Source organism: Camelus ferus, chromosome 16 (genome assembly GCF_009834535.1).
Source record: "Camelus ferus isolate YT-003-E chromosome 16, BCGSAC_Cfer_1.0, whole genome shotgun sequence".
Classification (NCBI taxonomy): Eukaryota; Metazoa; Chordata; class Mammalia; order Artiodactyla; family Camelidae; genus Camelus; species Camelus ferus.
In genome coordinates, this window is record NC_045711.1 from 17,317,180 (window position 1) to 17,334,268 (window position 17,089).

The 17,089-nt window shown below is 36.7% G+C and overlaps 1 protein-coding gene across 3 annotated transcripts; it reads left to right on the top strand.

Moving 5' to 3' along the window:
* The first annotated feature begins 22 nt into the window (after nucleotides 1-22).
* Nucleotides 23-16,806, top strand: ZNF624 (zinc finger protein 624). Of its 3 annotated transcripts, XM_032498868.1 has the most exons (7): nucleotides 54-106; nucleotides 2,694-2,782; nucleotides 3,262-3,349; nucleotides 4,719-4,784; nucleotides 6,217-6,343; nucleotides 7,442-7,537; nucleotides 13,560-16,806. In XM_032498868.1, the coding sequence occupies exons 5-7, from the start codon at nucleotides 6,274-6,276 to the stop codon at nucleotides 15,782-15,784; spliced, it is 2,391 nt and encodes a 796-aa protein (XP_032354759.1). In that variant the 5' UTR covers nucleotides 54-106; nucleotides 2,694-2,782; nucleotides 3,262-3,349; nucleotides 4,719-4,784; nucleotides 6,217-6,273; the 3' UTR covers nucleotides 15,785-16,806. The 3 variants fall into 3 exon arrangements, with proteins under 3 accessions (XP_032354758.1, XP_032354759.1, XP_006193458.1); XM_032498867.1 differs by lacking the exon at nucleotides 3,262-3,349 and having other exon boundaries at nucleotides 23-106; XM_006193396.3 differs by lacking the exons at nucleotides 54-106; nucleotides 3,262-3,349 and adding an exon at nucleotides 121-527.
* Nucleotides 16,807-17,089: the final 283 nt, after the last annotated feature.

The following is a 17,089-nucleotide window of genomic DNA, read 5'->3' on the forward strand; positions in this document are numbered from 1 at the left end:
CGGCTGCGCAGGCGCACTGCGCGTGTGCGGCAGCCCGCCGCCGGCGCCATTGTGGGAAGCGTTCCCGCCCTGCTCTGCGAGCGCCCGGTCCTCAGTTGGCTGCCAGGTACTCGTCGCCCCGGGCACCCAGCCCGGTTCCCGCCGCCCCTCCCCCGGCGCTGGGCTCCCCGCGGCGTCCGGGGCGGGGCCGCTCTCGGCTGTGCTCCTGGCCCCGAGCTGACCCGCCCACCTCACAGGCGACCGGGCCCGGCCTCCCTGAGGAGGCGGCGGCCTGGAGGCGCTGGGTCGCGACGCGGGACTGGGGCGGGGGCGGGAGCGCGGCTGGACCTTCCCGCCTTCCCGGAGCCGCGCCTCGGTGGAGGGAGGAGGAGGACCCCGAGGGCCCAGAGAAGGGCAGTCCGGGAAACGGGGCGGCTGGTGGAGGGAGATCCTCGGTCCTGGGCTTTAAGTAGCGGGTCCCTGACAGGTGCCTGTTCTCCTGCCTTTGGGTGACCGAGGCAGCTTTTCCTGACTGGCTCAATTGTCAGGTACGCAATACACTGTTGTTACTATAGTCACCATGCTGTATCACATCCCCACGACTTACTTATGATTGGAGGTCTGTACCTTTTGACCACCTTCACCCATTTCAACACCGCCCCCCTCCCCAGCCATCAGTCTGTTCTGTGTCTCTGAGTCTGGGGTGTTTGTTTTTAGATTACGCGTATAAAAGAGATCATAGGTTTTTGTCTTTCTCTGACTTTCATAAGGCCCTCAAGCTCCATCCATGTCACAAATGGCGGGATTTCCTCCTTTTTTGTGGCTACTATTACACTGTAGGCGTATACCAGATTTTGTTTATGCATTCATGCATTCGTGGACACATAAGTTGTTTCCATGTCTTGGCTGCTGTAAATAATGCTGCAGTGAACGTGGGGGTGCAGTTGTCTTTTCAAGTTAGTGTTTCCTTTTCCTTCAGATAAATACCCAGAAGTGGAATAGCAGAATCATATGACAGTTCTATTTTTAATATTTTGAGGAGCTCCATACTGTTTCCGTAGTGGCTGCAGCAGTTTACATTTCCACCAGTGGTGCAAAAATGTTCCCTTGTCTCCACATTTTTGCCAACAGTTGTTATTTCTTGTCTTTTTGATAATAGTCGTTCTCACAAGTGTGAGTTGAGATCTCAGTGTGGTTCTGATTTGCATTTTTTGGTGATAGTGTTGTTGAGCACCTGTTCGTGTAGCTGTTGGCCAATGGTATGTTTTCCTTGGAAAAATGTCTGTTCATCTCTGCCCGTTTTTTACCTCGGGTTTTTTTGTTTGTTTGTTTTTTGCTGTTGAGTTGTGTGTGAGTTCTTTATATATTTTGGCTATTAACCCCTTATCAGATATGTAATTGGCAAATATTTTCTCCCATTCCATAGGTTGCCTTTTCTTTGTTGACTTTGCTGTGCAGAAACATTTAAGTTTGATGTAGTCCCACTTGTTTACTTTTGCTTTTGTTGTCTTTACTTTTGATGTCCAAGAAGTCATCATCAAGACCAATGTCTATTTTTTATTCTAGGAGTCTTATGGTTTCAGGTCTTACATTCAAATCTTTAATCAGTTTTGAGTTAATTTTTATATGTGATGTAGGTTACTGGTTCAGTTTCATTTTTTGCAGGTGGCTGTCCAGTTTTCCCAACACTATGTTTTTAATAGATTGGGTTTTTTCTCTGTTGTATATTCTTGGCTCCTTTGCTGTAAATTACTTGCCTATATATGTGTGGGTTTATTTCTGTAGTCTAGTCCATTGAACTGTATCTTCTTTTCCCAATACCATACTGTTTTGATTACTATAGCTTTGAAATATAGTTTGAAATCAGGGAGCATGATGCCTCCAGCTTTGTTCTTCTTTCCCAAGATTGCTTTGACAATTTGGGATTTTTTGGTGGTTCTATACAAATTTTAGGATTATTTGTTCTACTTCTGTGAAAAATGCCTTGGGGATTTTGATGGATATTGCATTGAATCTGTAGATCGCTTTGGGTCATATGGATATTTTAACAACATTAATTCTTCCAATCTGTGAGCACAGAAAATCTTTCCATTTGCTGTCTCAAAGTTTTCAATGTATAGGTCTATCATTTCCTTGGTTAAATTTATTCCTAGGTATTTAATCCTTTTTTTAAACAGTTGTAAATGAGATTGATTTCTTAATTTCTCTTTGTGATAGTTCATTATTAGTGTATAGAAACACATAGACTTTTGTATATTGATTTTATATCCTGCAACTTTACTGAATTTGTTTACTAATTATTACAGTTTTTGGAAGGGTCTTTTAGGGGCTTCTATATATAAAATTATATCATCTGCAGTGACAGTTTTACTTCTTTCTTTCTGATATGGATGCCTTCTATATCTTTTTCTTGCCTAATTGCTCTGTCTAGAACTTCCAGTACTGTGCAGGCTTATCATACGTGGCCTTTATTATCTTGAGGTATATTTCCTCCATACCTACTTCGTTGAGAGTTTTTATCATAAATGGGTATTGAATTTTATCAGATGCTTTTTTTCTGCCTCTATTTAGAGGATCATATAATTCTTATCCTTCAGTTTGTTAATGTGGTGTGTCACATTTATTGATTTGCAGATGTTGAACCAGCCTTGCAAACTTTGAGTCTGAGATTTTCAAGGCAGAATTGGTTTTCATGGCTTATTTCTCTTTCTTAGATATGTCTTTGCAGGACTCCACTCTTTCCAGAGAGGGGAGCCCCAAGGAAGAGATTATGGCTGCTGTGGTTTTTTCAGTTGGACCTCTGGTAAGTTAGGGTTTCCTCTGGTTCTGACCTATTGTCCTGGTTTGAGAGCATGTCTGCTTTTCCTGAAGTCATGTGACCTCTACCTCACCCACATCCCTTTGGGTAACTGAATCAAATTGTTTGATCCATGAAAGTTGAGTTCATCATAGTAAAGCTTGTAATCTATAGGAAGATTCACTATGCATATTGAACTAAATACCAAGATGCATGACCTTGCAAAAAATATCTGGGCTATCTTTAGATACGATAGGCAGTCTGGGAAATTTACTTATGATGTTAAATTTGTATTGTTCCCAGGAAATTTCAGTTAGATATGGGGTAGTAGAATGCAGTATTTTCCAATTGGAAAATTTTGTTTAGGAAATTAAAAAAAAATACATGTACACACACACATGCATACACACACACACCCACTTAATTCATAGGGACCATTCCCCTTGTGCCCACTCTTAGTGTTCTCCTCTTTTCTACCCATTAAGAAGTGATCAAGCTTAATAGATGACATGGAGAGAAAGAAGATGTTTAAGACACAGTGCTTGGCTGTAGGGAGCTTACAGTCTCACTGAGGTAAGGCATACAAAAGAAATAGTTACATAATTTATTTAGGTGAATGATAGTTGCTGAGCAGTATGATAAAGTTAATGAGTGCTATGTAAGGAAAGAAATGGGTTATTAGCATGGGCTACATTGGTCATGGAAAGCTCGTGAGGATGGTTAGATTTAAGCTGGTACCTAATTACCAGTGGAATTTAAATTGTCCTAAATTATTTGTGAGGATACTTCAGGTGAGAAGGCAAGGCTCTGAGGCAGAGAACAGTGAGTGAGTTAGTGATTCAAGATCGAAATTTGTGAATGGTAGGACTGGTTGTTGGAGATTTAAGCTGAATCTTTTAATGTTTCCCTGAAGATATTTAAGTGTGTGTATGTAAGTGTGTGTGATTGGGTGTGTTTGAGGTGGGTATTAATGTGATTAAAGCTGTGTTTTAGCAGTGACTTTTTGAAATAGGAGATGCAGAAGAAAGGTGTACCAACATAGAATTTGTTATGGTAATGACCCATAATAACCTACAGTAGTGATCCTTTAGTCTTTGTAGCAAGAATACATAACATGTGTATGGTCCTTAAGACACACGCTTGAAAAGATCTAAGTATTTGTCTAATACAGGCCCGGATCAAACCCATCTCTAATTATCAGAGTTTGAGATTCACATCATCGTAAATTTTCTGGAAGCTGAATATATGTATTATTTAAGATAAGAACTTCAGAGGGGAGAACTAAGATGACATATTTCTCAATGAAATTTAAGTAAATAGTTTTATTACCCATAACTTTTTAAAATGGCACAAAACCTAAAATCAATCAGTACCCCTAAAAGGTATACTAAAATTTCATTTCATTATAAAATCAAGCCCTTGTAGGCTTATAGTGTCTAAGGTTTTGAAGAAAACAGTATTGTGAGAGGTCCCTGGCATATTTCTTGAATGAACATTAAAACATGCCTCCACCTCTAGACACAGTAATGATTTTCCAACTGTAGAAACAGATAGTTTTAGTAGGTTTTGAATATTATTCTTGAGCAAGATAGGTAATTTCCAAGAAACAGATTTCATCCTCTTATGAAAAAGGAGAATTATGTAGCATCTGAGACCCCTTATTTTACGTTTAGTTTTATTTTGATAGGTTCTTTGTTAAAAGTCTCCTTTAGAAATTATGGAGTTGTATCTCAACCTTGTGTATGTTTGTCATTGTCTCAAACAAGGTGAAAGAAGATTATGATTGGATGTTGCTATGGGACCTTAATTTCATCCCTAAATAAAACAATAAAAGAGGTTATCTCATATACCACATCCACAGTGGGCTGATGGTGCTTGTTGAGGCTCTGCTGTAGGTAGCAGGCAACCTGTTACTGAGTGATTTCATCCTGTATCCCCTCAGAGTCCTGAAGTTTCCCAGCCAGATGAAGATCTTCACCTTCAGACAGAAGAACCAGAACTGGTAAAGGTAATCCTTAGCCTTGTGTCTAAGGGGGGTAAAGAGAAAGCACCTTTTTTACTGCTCCTAATTCTTAATGTTGATTGAATTTCACACAATATAGATTTTACTGATTTCATCCCTGTGGAGTTTTTTTAAGATGCTATTCCTTCCCCTGTATTCCCTTTATATTGTTAGTTAAATCTAGAGGCTTGCTCAGATTCAGATTTTGATTTTTTTTAATGTTTTTGCCATTGGTATTTCATATTTCTGGTATCTTCCACCAGAAGCTACATAAAGCCTAGTTAAAGCCTTTTTGGTGTGTTAGCACCCACTGATGATCCTTTAATTCATTAGAGGTTGTAAATGGCAATGTTCTAATTCTTTCGTTCCTTCTTCGTGTATTAGCTGGAGTACTTCCATAAAGAGAAACCTCCCCTCGTCAACTTCCTGAGTACATTTTATTACTGAACAAGCTATATATATATTGCATAGGAAAAGAAGGGCAAAGGGTTGATTCTTTCTCTTTATTGACCAGTTTCCAGGCATCCTCCAAAGATGATCAATGAGTATCCTTAAGATTTTATAATGAAATCGTAACTTTAAATGTATTAGATATTTTTGAAATTCATTGCGATTATTATTCTTATTGGTGTTTAAATTTTCCCATCAGTTGCCAATGGGAGCCTCTTCAAGTTGTCTCCTGTGTCTTAGATGTGATTCTAGTAATCTTTGACAGTTTCCTTGCCTTTTAGTATGACAGAAAGTTCCAGGCCCCGGTTTCTTGTAGTGTAAAGTAATATGTAGGGGCCGCAGTCCGGGCTGTATAACGCTGCCTTTTTGGTTATTGTTTCTGGGCCTCATTAGTGGATGAAGCTAGGGCATATGTGGGGCGTTTTCCTTAAAAATAAAATACTTCAGAAGTTTATACCGATACTTCCAATTCAGTTTTGGATCTATGGAGTTTGTGCATAGTCTCATTGATAATACATTTATATCTTCTTTCTTCCATGTCAGATTTATTAGCTCTCAGTGATGTCAGTATACTAATTTGCTTTATCCAACACTACACACACAACAGTTATAAAATAGCATTTCCATCACTGCCACCAATAATATGATCATTTACTGAAAATATGTTATTTTTATTTTTTGCAGTTCTTTTTCCCCTCAGAATATGTCTCATAAGGGGCGTACAGAAAAATTACTGTGTTTTAAATACCCTCAAAATAGTTCCTCTATCTACAATCTGCATGATAGACTATGTCTTTTATTAAGTTATATCTTATAGAATAGGACTGAAAAAGAGCTGATATTATAGGTAAGGCAGGATTTTGAGGGAGAAAAGATGATTTGGGTGGAAACTGCTAGTTTTCTAATTTTCTTCCCCAGTTTTGTATGTGTTATTCTGCCTATCACATCTAATTGTACACTCCCTGGGTGATCTCTGTATTTGTTTTAGGAATTAGTGACATTTAAAGATGTGGCTATAGACTTCACGTTGGAAGAGTGGAGGTTGATGGATCCAACACAGAGGAACTTGCACAAGGATGTGATGCTAGAGAATTATAGGAATCTTGTTTCCTTGGGTAAGGATAACTTCTGTGTTTATGTGTCTGCCCATTGGACCAGGTGTACTGAAAATATAGACCCTTTAAAGTACTTAACTGAATTTGGGGTGAGAATCTAGGCATTAAAATTTCATAATTTTAGGGGCATATCGTTGGCAGTTACGCTATTCCTTGCTCTTAACGAAATAGTCCACCCATTATAGAGTAAGAAATACATATTTCATTGGAATCTCGGAGATTGTTGGCAGTCCGTGAGATTTAAGACTGAAGTTTTTTAGTCACTTCTATAAATGAGAATTATCACTGCCTCTAGAAAGAAAGGAACAGGAGGGGCTTCAGGACAGCAGAGTAGAAGGACACGGAGCTCAGCCTCTCCCATGAGTACATCAAATCATACCCACATGTGGAGCAATTCTCACAGAATACCTACCAAACTTTGGCAGAAGATCTTGTACAATTGAAACTACAAGGAAAATTTTCATGAAACCAGGTAAAAACAAGGCCATACTGTATAGCACGGGAAACTACATTCAATAACTTATAATAGCCTATCATGAAAAAGAATATGAAAAGGAATATATATGTATAATTGAATCACTATGCTGTACACCAGAAATTTACCCGGTATTGTAAACTGACTATACTTCAATAAAAAAATTTTAAAAAGAAAGAAACAAATGTTTATTTTCTTTCTAAACTGAGATTATTCCCATGATGTGTTACCCAGCAAGCGTCGGATCATAGTGTTGAGCTTCCTTGAGCTACCTTTGTGTAAGGTATATACTGTAACGCTGCTGTATGATGGAATGTTCTGGTGTGGGAATGTTCTATGTCTGTGTGTCCAGCCAGTATGGCAGCCACCACACTGTGGCTGTTGAGAACTTGAAATCTGACTAATCCAACTGAAAAACTGAATTTTAAATTGTATATAATTTTTGCTAAATTAAATTTAAAGTTAAATGGCCACATGTAGCTGTTGGCAGCTGTATTGGACAGTGCACTTCTAGAACTTCTTACAGGGGCACCTCTGCACAGCAGAGCCAGAGCTGAGACTGAATCTGACACTAGCTCTTGCTCATAGGCACAGTCAAATCCTATTCCTTTTTCTCTGAACAGGGCTTGCAGTTTCCAAACCAGACATGATATCTCATTTGGAAGATGGAAAAGGACCATGGGTGGTAGTGAGAGAAATTTCAAGAACCCCCTACACAGGTGAGTTAATAAGAATGAGAAGGATGGTATTTATTTGAAGCTAATGGGTCATGGTTGGAGTAGAACATCTGAAATACTTTGGAGGGTGTCTTTGCTTAAAGCTATCTCAGAGGAGATTCTCCCCCTCTCTTCCTCTCTCCCTGCCTCCCTGTTTCCCTCTCCTTTTCCCTCTCCCCTCTCTCTGTCCTCTACTTTTAGTTCCCATCCCATCCTACTTTACTTTCTTGGGAACATGATTTTCATAATTGTTCCTTCATTCCTTCGTCATTCAAACATGTATAAAATACATACCCCTTTGAGTTCTGTCCTCTCCAGTTAACTTCGCGTTTTTCTCATTTGTTTAACCATTATCTGCTATCTCTCTCTTCATTAATTCTCCGGAAAGTGCGTTCTGAAGGATCACCACTGATTTCTTCTAAGATAAACCTTTTGACTGATGGTTTAGCTTTCTTCACCTGCAACTTCAGGGGACTCTCCTCCTCTCCCCCAGAGTTTTAACTGCCTGAGAATACAAACAGTATATCTCTTGACAATAAAAACACAGTATTTATGTATTTAATCGATATTTATTAATATTAAATAATCAATATTTAATATTTATCTTTATACTGTGAACTGGGTTAGGTACTATGTCTACAGTAGTGAGTAAGGTGGACCAGGTCCCTGCCCTCATGAAGATTAAGTTTTGAGAAATAGGTAATTAACAAGTAAATAAACAAAAACAAGCTAAATAATGGTTGTGATAACTTAGCTATGAGGATATGAAAGAGGAACTGGGTTGGGGATGAGGATGTCTCCTTCAGATAGTGTGGTCGGGGAAGGCTTCTGAGGAGGTGACATTTAAGGTGAAGCTTGAAGGATCAGAAGAAGCCAGCCAAGGGAAGAGGAGAAGAGGAGCATGCCAACAGAAAGGAATGCGGTATGTTCTGGAAATCGAAGGAGGCTGCGTGACTGAAGTACAGGGAGAGGGAGACTGGTATAAAATCAGAAAGAGTCAGGCAGGAGACTGTCTCCTGTTCAGGGCTCCATAGACCAAAGTAAGGAGTGTGGATTTTAATCAAAGTGAGTGCAAAGGCACTGAAAGGTTTTAGTCAAGGATTTTTAGGAAATAACCCTGTTTATGAAAATTGAACTTAAGGGCATAAAGCAGGTAATCAGTGAAGAAGTTGTTAAAATATTCTAGACAAAAGAGGGTAATAACTTTGATTAGGGTGCTGGTGGGAATGGAAGGGAATGAATGGATTCTAGAATATTTGCATATTCATACTATATGTTGCCATCCATGAGTTGCATATGTGTTACATAGATTCTTTCTATATCTCAAATGTTATAGTTTTTTAGAGAGTGAATGAAAAGTAGACATTGGAGATAGTTGAGATGACTCTTTAGAGAAAGCCCCCGCTCCATATGCAGAAGGAAAGAGAAATGGGGAAGTGGCTGGATAAAAGAAAGGAATAAAAAAAAACCACTTATTTTTGAGATGGGAGCTTTTCTGGCATGCTTTAATGCTAAGAAGAATGATGCCCCACTGAAGAGGGAGAAATTGATGTTGCAAGACAGAGAACTAAAGACTGAAGAACTAAAGTATCTGAGAAGGTTAAAAGGGATAAAATCTAGAATGGAAAAGGAGGATTTACCCTGGATAGGCAGGGGGGCCACCTCCTCTGCTGTAACACTAGGCAAGATGGAGAAAATGGGAGCAGATATGGTCAGCTGGTGATGGGAAGTTCAAGGCATTCTGTCACAATGGTGTGTATATTCTCAGTGAAATATGAAGCAAGGCCATCAGCTTACAGTGAGGACAAGAACGAGTTGTGAGGTGGAAAGTTACAAATTGTATGGACTTCACCAGGGAAGCCATGTTGGCCTGAAACTTTTATTGAGGAAGGTGTTTAATTATGGCTCTATTCCTTTTGTAGTTACAGGACTATCCATATTTTCCACTTTTTGTTTCATTTGAGTAAGTTGTGTTTGTCTAGGAATTGATCCATCTAATAAACAATTTAAAATTGGGGGCATGCTATCCTCTGTTTAGCTTTTAAATGCCTATGTGGATCTGAAGTGATGTCTCCCTTTTCATTCCTGATACTAAATTTTTTGTGTCTTCTCTTTTATCTTAATCTATCTTGCTGGAGATTTATCAATCTTATTTGGCTTTTAAAAATAATTTTTAATCCTTTCTACTGTATGTTTGATTTCTGTTTCATTACCTTCTCTTATTTCATTATTTTTACTTTTCTAAGGTTTAATTTGCTGATCTTTTCTAACTTGTTAAATATTTATATCATTAACTTATAGCCATTTTCTCTAATGTGTTTAAGGCTATCGAGGCAATGTCATTTTTTTTATGTAGCACCTTCATAATTATTGGGTTCGAAGTATTTGATCATTTCCATTGTGTTGTGTTTAGCCCTCGGGTTATTTAGAGGTTTTTTTCCTTAATGTTGTACCATATGGGAATTTTCTGATAGTCTTGTTGCCTTAAGTTCTACTGTGGTCAGAGAACATGTTCTATATAATTTCAGTCTTTGCAGGCTTCTTGAAATTTGCTCTGCCACCTGGCCAATTTTTGTAAACACTTTGTGTGCACTTGGAAAAATGTGTAGTCTATAGGTTTTGATTGCTATTCTAGGTATGTCAAGTCTTAATTATGTTCCTAAAATCTATCTACTTGTTGATTGTCAGCTTATTCTATCAGTTAGTAAGAAATATTTTTTAAAGTTTCCCACTATGTCTGTAGATCTATCTGTGTCTTATTTTAGTTCCTTTAGTTTTTGATTTATGTGTTTTGAAGCTGTGTTCTTAGGTAAATACAAAGTTAGAATTGTTACATCTTTCTGGTAAATTGGACCTTTTATCATTATGAAGTATCTTTTTTATCTCTGTTGTTCTTGCTTTAAAGTCTATTTTGCCTGATATTAATATTACTATAGCATCATTCTTTTGGTTATTAGTAATATACTTTTTTTTTCATCTACTCACTGTCAACTTTTGTATATCTTTGTATTTTGTTTCTCTTATGATTAGCATTTTGGTAGATTTTTGTTTTAGCTAACCTGACAGTCTGTATCTTCTGGAGTTTTCAGTCCATTTGTACATAATACAATTACATAATGTTTAATCTACCCTCTGTGAAGGTATCTTGCCTGTTCTGTATTCTTTTTCTCCTCATTCATGCCCTCTGTTAAATTTATCATCTTTCATTTTTCTATTTCCCTCTCTCATCACTTAGTAATTATAAATTTTAAAGTTATTTGTTTAGTATTTAACTTTGAGGTTAAAACATTCTTCCTTTTTTTTTATTTATTTTTTTGCAGGGGGAGGTAATTAGTTTTATTTTAGTTAGTTAGTTTTTTGATGAAGGTACTGGGGATTGAACCCAGGACCTTATGCATGCTAAGCATGCGCTCTACCACTTGAGCTATACCCTCCCCCTTAAAGCATTCATCCTTGATTCAACAGTGTGAGATAAATTTTCCCTCTTCCCAAATGATGGGAAGAACTTAGAACAGCTTATTCATTTTAACCTCAATTATATGTTATTGGAGTTCTGTGTTTTAATTCTATATATGTGAAATCTCGTAAGACATTATTATTAATGTTGTATGCAGTCTGGATTCATTTAGATAGTTTACCTTCTCTTTCTCTTCATTTTTCTTCATTTCTGAACTTTTTCCTGGGATTAATTTTCTTCTACATAAAGAATGCCCTTTAATATTTTTCTTTTATTCAGATATTCTGGTGTCATAGTCTCTCCATTTTTCTTTTTCCTAAAAATGTGTTTAACCTTCACTTTTGAAGAATATTTTGGTAAGTTTAGAATTCTAGAATTCTAGGTTGACAGTTACTGTTTTCCAGCATTTGGAAGGTATCATTTCATTGCTTTCTATTTTGCATAGAATCCGTTGAGAAGTCAACCATCTAATTCAGGAGTCAGCAACTTTTTCTGTAAAAGGCAAGAGAGTAGATATTTTTTAGGCTGAGAGTTGTAATGTTTCTGCTGCAACTGCTCCACTCTGCCAATGTAGAACAAAAACACCCATTAACATGTTAACCAGAGTGTGGCTGTGTTCCACCAAAACTTCAATTATGGACACTGAAACTTGAATTTCATATAATTTTAATGTGTCACAATGTATTTTTCTTTTAATGGATTTTCAGTCATTTAAAATGTAAAAACCATTCTTATCTTGCTGGACATACAGAAGCATGTAGTGAGCCAGATTTGGCTGTAGTTTGCAACCTCTGATGTAATTCTCATTCTTTGAAGGAAATCTGTCTTTTTTTCCCCTCTGGCTGCTTTTAAGATTTTACTTTTCAACAGTTTTACTACTGTGTACCTTAGTATAATGTCCTTTGTATTTCTCTTGCTTGGGGTTCATTTGGCTTGTAAAATCTGTGGCTTAATATTTTTTATTTGTTGTGGAAAATTCTTGGGCATTATTTCTTTTAATTTGTTTTTGTTCCATTTTTCCTCACTTCTCTTTCCAGGCTGCTAGGGCTCTTCTTACATCTGTGATAGACCTTTTCTCCCTATCCTGTATGTCTCTTATGTTTTTTAAAACAATGTTTTCAAGTTTTTCATCATTCTCTGCTTCAGTGTGGATATTTTCTATTGACCTATTTTCCTTTTTGCAGACACACACTCGTGTGCCGTATCTGCTGTGCTTTTAGCCTATCCTTAGAGTTTGTAATTTATTTCCTGGTTCTAGAATTACCATTTGATTCTTATTTTATACTTTGCAATTATTTGGTGAAATTGTTAATCTTGTCTTACTTTCTTGAATATACTAATTATGATTATTTTAAAGGTTTATGTCTGAAACCTCAATTATTTGGATCTCGTTTAGACCTGTTTCTGTTATCCATTTTTTCTCTTAATTTTTTTCTCATTTGATTTTTGTCTATAATTTTTCATTGTCAGACATTGCTATGAAAACCTATAACAATATTTTGAGGCTCTGGATTGTATTATCTTTTTCCACAGAGGATTAACTTTTGGTGGGCTGTGCACACAGGGGCTTTAACAATCCTGTCACCTTCATTCAAATAGACATTTAAATGAGCTGGATTTTAGTCCTTGGCTTCTAGAGTTGTCTTCTTTGGTGGCCCTGAATTCAGATCTTTGTCTAGCCCTACGAGTCCATTGAAAGTTTTACTTACCTTGAATTTTAAAGTCATAAAACCATTTTACTACCCACAGAATATTTTGATTCAGTTTGTTTTTAAACATTTAGATATAATTACCTGGAAATAAATTAGAAATTTATAAGAAGTTTAAAAGTGTTTTTAAAAGTAAAATACTACGTTGCATGTATAAACAAGTTGTAAGACCACCATCCCACAGTATAATTTTTAAGAAAATTTTCAAACTGTCAGAAATGTTCTTAAGATCCATAAAGGGGTTGCAAAACTACCCTTGATAATAATAATCACTATTTGTAATATTCACAACTATGTTAATTCCAGCTAGCTTATTCAACCTATTTATTAAAAATCAAAGTGTCTTTTTCTATAAATGTTCTATAAAAAAAAGTATATACAAAGACTTGAAAAAACTACTCTGACAGGGACATTTGAGAAAGCACTCACAGAAAAGCTAGTGAACAAAGAATGAGAACAAATAGGAAGTATTGTTGGGGACGAATGTTTGGTTTGTGGAGTAAATGGGAAGCAAGGAAGTAATCGCAACTTATGAAGAATGCAATCTAAAGAAGTTGACTCTAAAAGAATGAGAAAAGGGAGAAGTATTTGAGAAAGGGGAAAAATATTTGGATTGTAGAAGGATTACCACGAATGAAATTTTTTAATAGGAAAAAAACTTCTTGAATTTACTACTCTGGTTCTTTGCTCAACCAGACTTCCTTACCCCTACCTCCTTCTTCCTAGAAAACAAAGCCAATTTGCAAGCAGTTAAAAACCTGTATTGTCAACTCAGGCTTTCCTTTTGTTATCCTATTTAGTGAGGTCTCCTCAACTTAGGAAATAGAAGTCATTTGAATTTTCTCTTTTTCCCTCCCAGAGTTGGAGACCAAACCTATAACCAAGAATGCTATTCCAACAGAGGATGCGTCCGAAGAACAGTTACCACTGGAGACCATAGGAGAGAAACTGACAGAGAATGGTCTATGTGACACCAGAATCGGAGGATTATGGAAATGGAATGACAGGGTATTGAGATTGCAAAATAGTCAGGAGAGTCATTTGAGTCAAAGAATAATTACACACAAGAAAATTCCCACTATTCAGAAAGGCTTTAGATTTGAATCTGTTCTTTTTCCAGAACCAGGAGGTGTCACAGAAGAACCCCACAGCAAATACCAAACAAGTGAGGAAAATTTTACGAGTAATTTAGATTTGATTACGGATACCCATTTGGGGGCGAAAATTTTCAAGGATACAGAAGGCAGCAAAGTTGTAAGCCCTGCTTCAGAACTCACTTTAGGGGAAAAGACCAGTAATAAAGAAAAACCCTATATGTGTAGTACATGTGAAAAGGCCTTCCGTTACAGGTCATTACTCATTCAACATCAGAGAACTCACACTAAAGAAAAACCTTATGAATGTAGTGAATGTGGGAAAATGTTCAGCCAGCCTTCATATCTTAGTCAACATAAAAAAATTCACACTGGAGAAAAACCCTATAAATGTAATGAATGTGGAAAGGCCTTCATTGCTTCTTCATCACTTATGGTACATCAGAGAATTCATACTAAGGAGAAACCTTATCAGTGCAATGTCTGTGGAAAATCTTTTAGCCAGTGTGCCCGCCTTAATCAACACCAGAGAATTCAAACTGGAGAGAAGCCCTATAAATGTAGTGAGTGCGGGAAAGCTTTTAGTGATAAATCAAAACTTGCACGACATCAGGAAACTCACAAAGGAGAGAAACCCTACAAATGTAATGATTGTGGGAAAGCTTTTAGGAATAAGTCATATCTTAGTGTACATCAGAAGACCCATACTGAGGAGAAACCATATAAATGCAATGAGTGTGGGAAATCTTTCAAGAATACCACAATTTTTAATGTTCATCAGAGAATTCATACTGGAGAGAAACCCTTTAGATGTAATGAATGTGGAAAAGCCTATAGAAGTAATTCAAGCCTTATTGTACATATAAGAACTCATACTGGGGAAAAACCCTATGAATGTAATGAATGTGGGAAAGCTTTCAATCGTATAGCGAATTTCACAGAACATCAGAGGATTCACACAGGAGAAAAACCCTATAAATGTAATGAATGTGGGAAAGCATTCATTAATTATTCATGTCTTACTGTACACCACAGAATGCATACAGGAGAGAAACCATATGAATGTAATGAATGTGGAAAGGCCTTCATGCGTTCTTCATCTCTAATTATACATCAGCGAATTCATACTGAAGAGAAACCTTACCTCTGTAATGAATGTGGGGAATCTTTCAGAATAAAATCACACTTAACTGTACATCAGAGGATTCATACTGGGGAGAAACCATATAAGTGTACTGACTGTGAGAGGGCATTTACCAAAATGGTAAATCTCAAAGAGCATCAGAAAATTCATAGTGGTGTGAAACCCTACCACTGCTATGATTGTGGAAAATCCTTCAGGACTAAGTCATACCTTACTGTACATCAAAGGACCCATACAGGAGAAAAACCCTACAAATGTGATGAGTGTGAGAAAGCTTTCACTAACACTTCACAGCTTACTGTCCACCGAAGACGGCACACAGGAGAAAAACCCTATACATGTAAGGAATGTGGGAAGGTTTTCACAAGTAACTCAGGCTTTAATACTCATCAAAGGACACATACTGGGGAGAAACCATTTAAATGTAATGACTGCGGCAAAGCATTCAGCCAGATGGTACATGTCACAGAACATCAGAAAATCCATAGTGGAGAGAAACCCTATAAATGCGATGTCTGTGGAAAAGCCTTCAGGAGGGGTTCATACCTTACAGTGCATTGGAGAACACATACTGGAGAAAAACCCTATACATGTAAGGAATGTGGAAAAGGCTGTATTACCCTATCACAGCTAACTCTACATCAGAGGATTCATACTGGGGAGAGGCCCTACAGGTGTGAAGAATGTGGGAAAGCCTTTAGAACTAATTCAGACTTTGCTGTGCATCTGAGGATGCACACAGGAGAAAAACCTTATAAATGTAATGAATGTGCAAAAGCCTTTAGGAGTAGCTCAAGCCTTACTGTACATCAAAGAATACATCAGAGAGAAACTCAGTTAATATAGAGAATAATAAATTGTCATCCAGAGGTGGACTCCACAAGAATCTTATAAACTGTTTAATGCATTTGGGAAAACATTCAGGAGCAATTTGCCAGGAAATAGCACACTAAAGAGATACAGGAATATGGAAAAGCAATTGATCATTTTAAATCTTAGAAGTTATAAGAAAATTCTTAATAAAGAAAAGTAAAATACAAGTGAAGCCTTCATCCAAGTTTCATATTTTACTCATTTAACAAATTATCTTCAATGCATTGCCTGTATATATTTTTGCCTGTCTTCCTATTGGTTTGTCTATGTTTCTTATAAATCTGGATGTGCTCTTTATATGCTTGAAATAGCAATCCTTTGTCATGTGTTTTACAAATTTTTTTTAACCTCGTATTTTTCTTTATACTTTTTTATATAGTAAAAGATTTTTGTCTTTAATTTTTATAGCAAAATACTTACATCTTTTATTTTTTATATTCTTGATTTACCCTTTTAGTTAAAAGGGTTATACATAGTCTCCTAAACTTGCTTCTAAGATTTTGATAATTTTATTTTTTTACATTGAAGTTTTTAATCCATCTGGACTGGATGGCTATTCACAGAAGAGCAACTTCAAATGTATTAACCTATGAAATTATTATGAACCTAAATAGTACTCAGGGAAAGGCAAATTGAAAACAACCAGTGAGATGTTACTTGCACTTTAAGGAGTTGGCAAAAATTTAAGAGATCTTTTGCTAGTGGAGTTTGGCAAACCATGTACTCTTACAAAATGGTTACATTAACTTATATTTCCATCAGCAATTCAGCAATATATATTTTAATTTTTTTAATAAAAATTTTAAATAAAAACCTTTGACCCAGCAGTCTCACTTTTTGGAGTCTGCCCCACAGAAATAACAGCACCAATGCAAAAAAAAAATGTATAAATAAGGATGTTTATTAAAGTACTGCTTATAGAGACAAGCCCAACTGGAGACAAAGTAAATGCCAAATAATAGGGGAGTGGGTGAATAAACTGTGATATAGACATACGATGAAACATGAGAGTAATTTTTTAAATGAATTGTACCTGCACTCTTCAAGATATTTCCACAATTTTTGATACGTAATTGCTTTATTACATACATGTATCTGTAGAAAATTTCATTTTTGTTAAAGTAATGACCACACCCATTTATGTATATATGTGTGTATGTAGTTAAATGAGATGGAAACAAGTATGGAAGAATATACACCAGGCTGTAAATACTGCGTACCTTGAAGGGAGGGAGAAACGGAGAAGTAGTGAGCTAAGGGGCAGAGGGAAAACTAGGA

What these genes read in the sequence shown, in the direction of transcription:
- ZNF624 (XM_032498867.1), top strand. Translation starts at nt 2,696, where the DNA reads ATGTCTTTGCAGGACTCCACTCTTTCCAGAGAGGGGAGCCCCAAGGAA. An exon ending in AAGAACCAGAACTGGTAAAG is followed by an intron (nt 4,785 to 6,216) that starts GTAATCCTTAGC and finishes TATTTGTTTTAG; the next exon opens with GAATTAGTGACATTTAAAGA. An exon ending in TTCAAGAACCCCCTACACAG is followed by an intron (nt 7,538 to 13,559) that starts GTGAGTTAATAA and finishes TTTCCCTCCCAG; the next exon opens with AGTTGGAGACCAAACCTATA.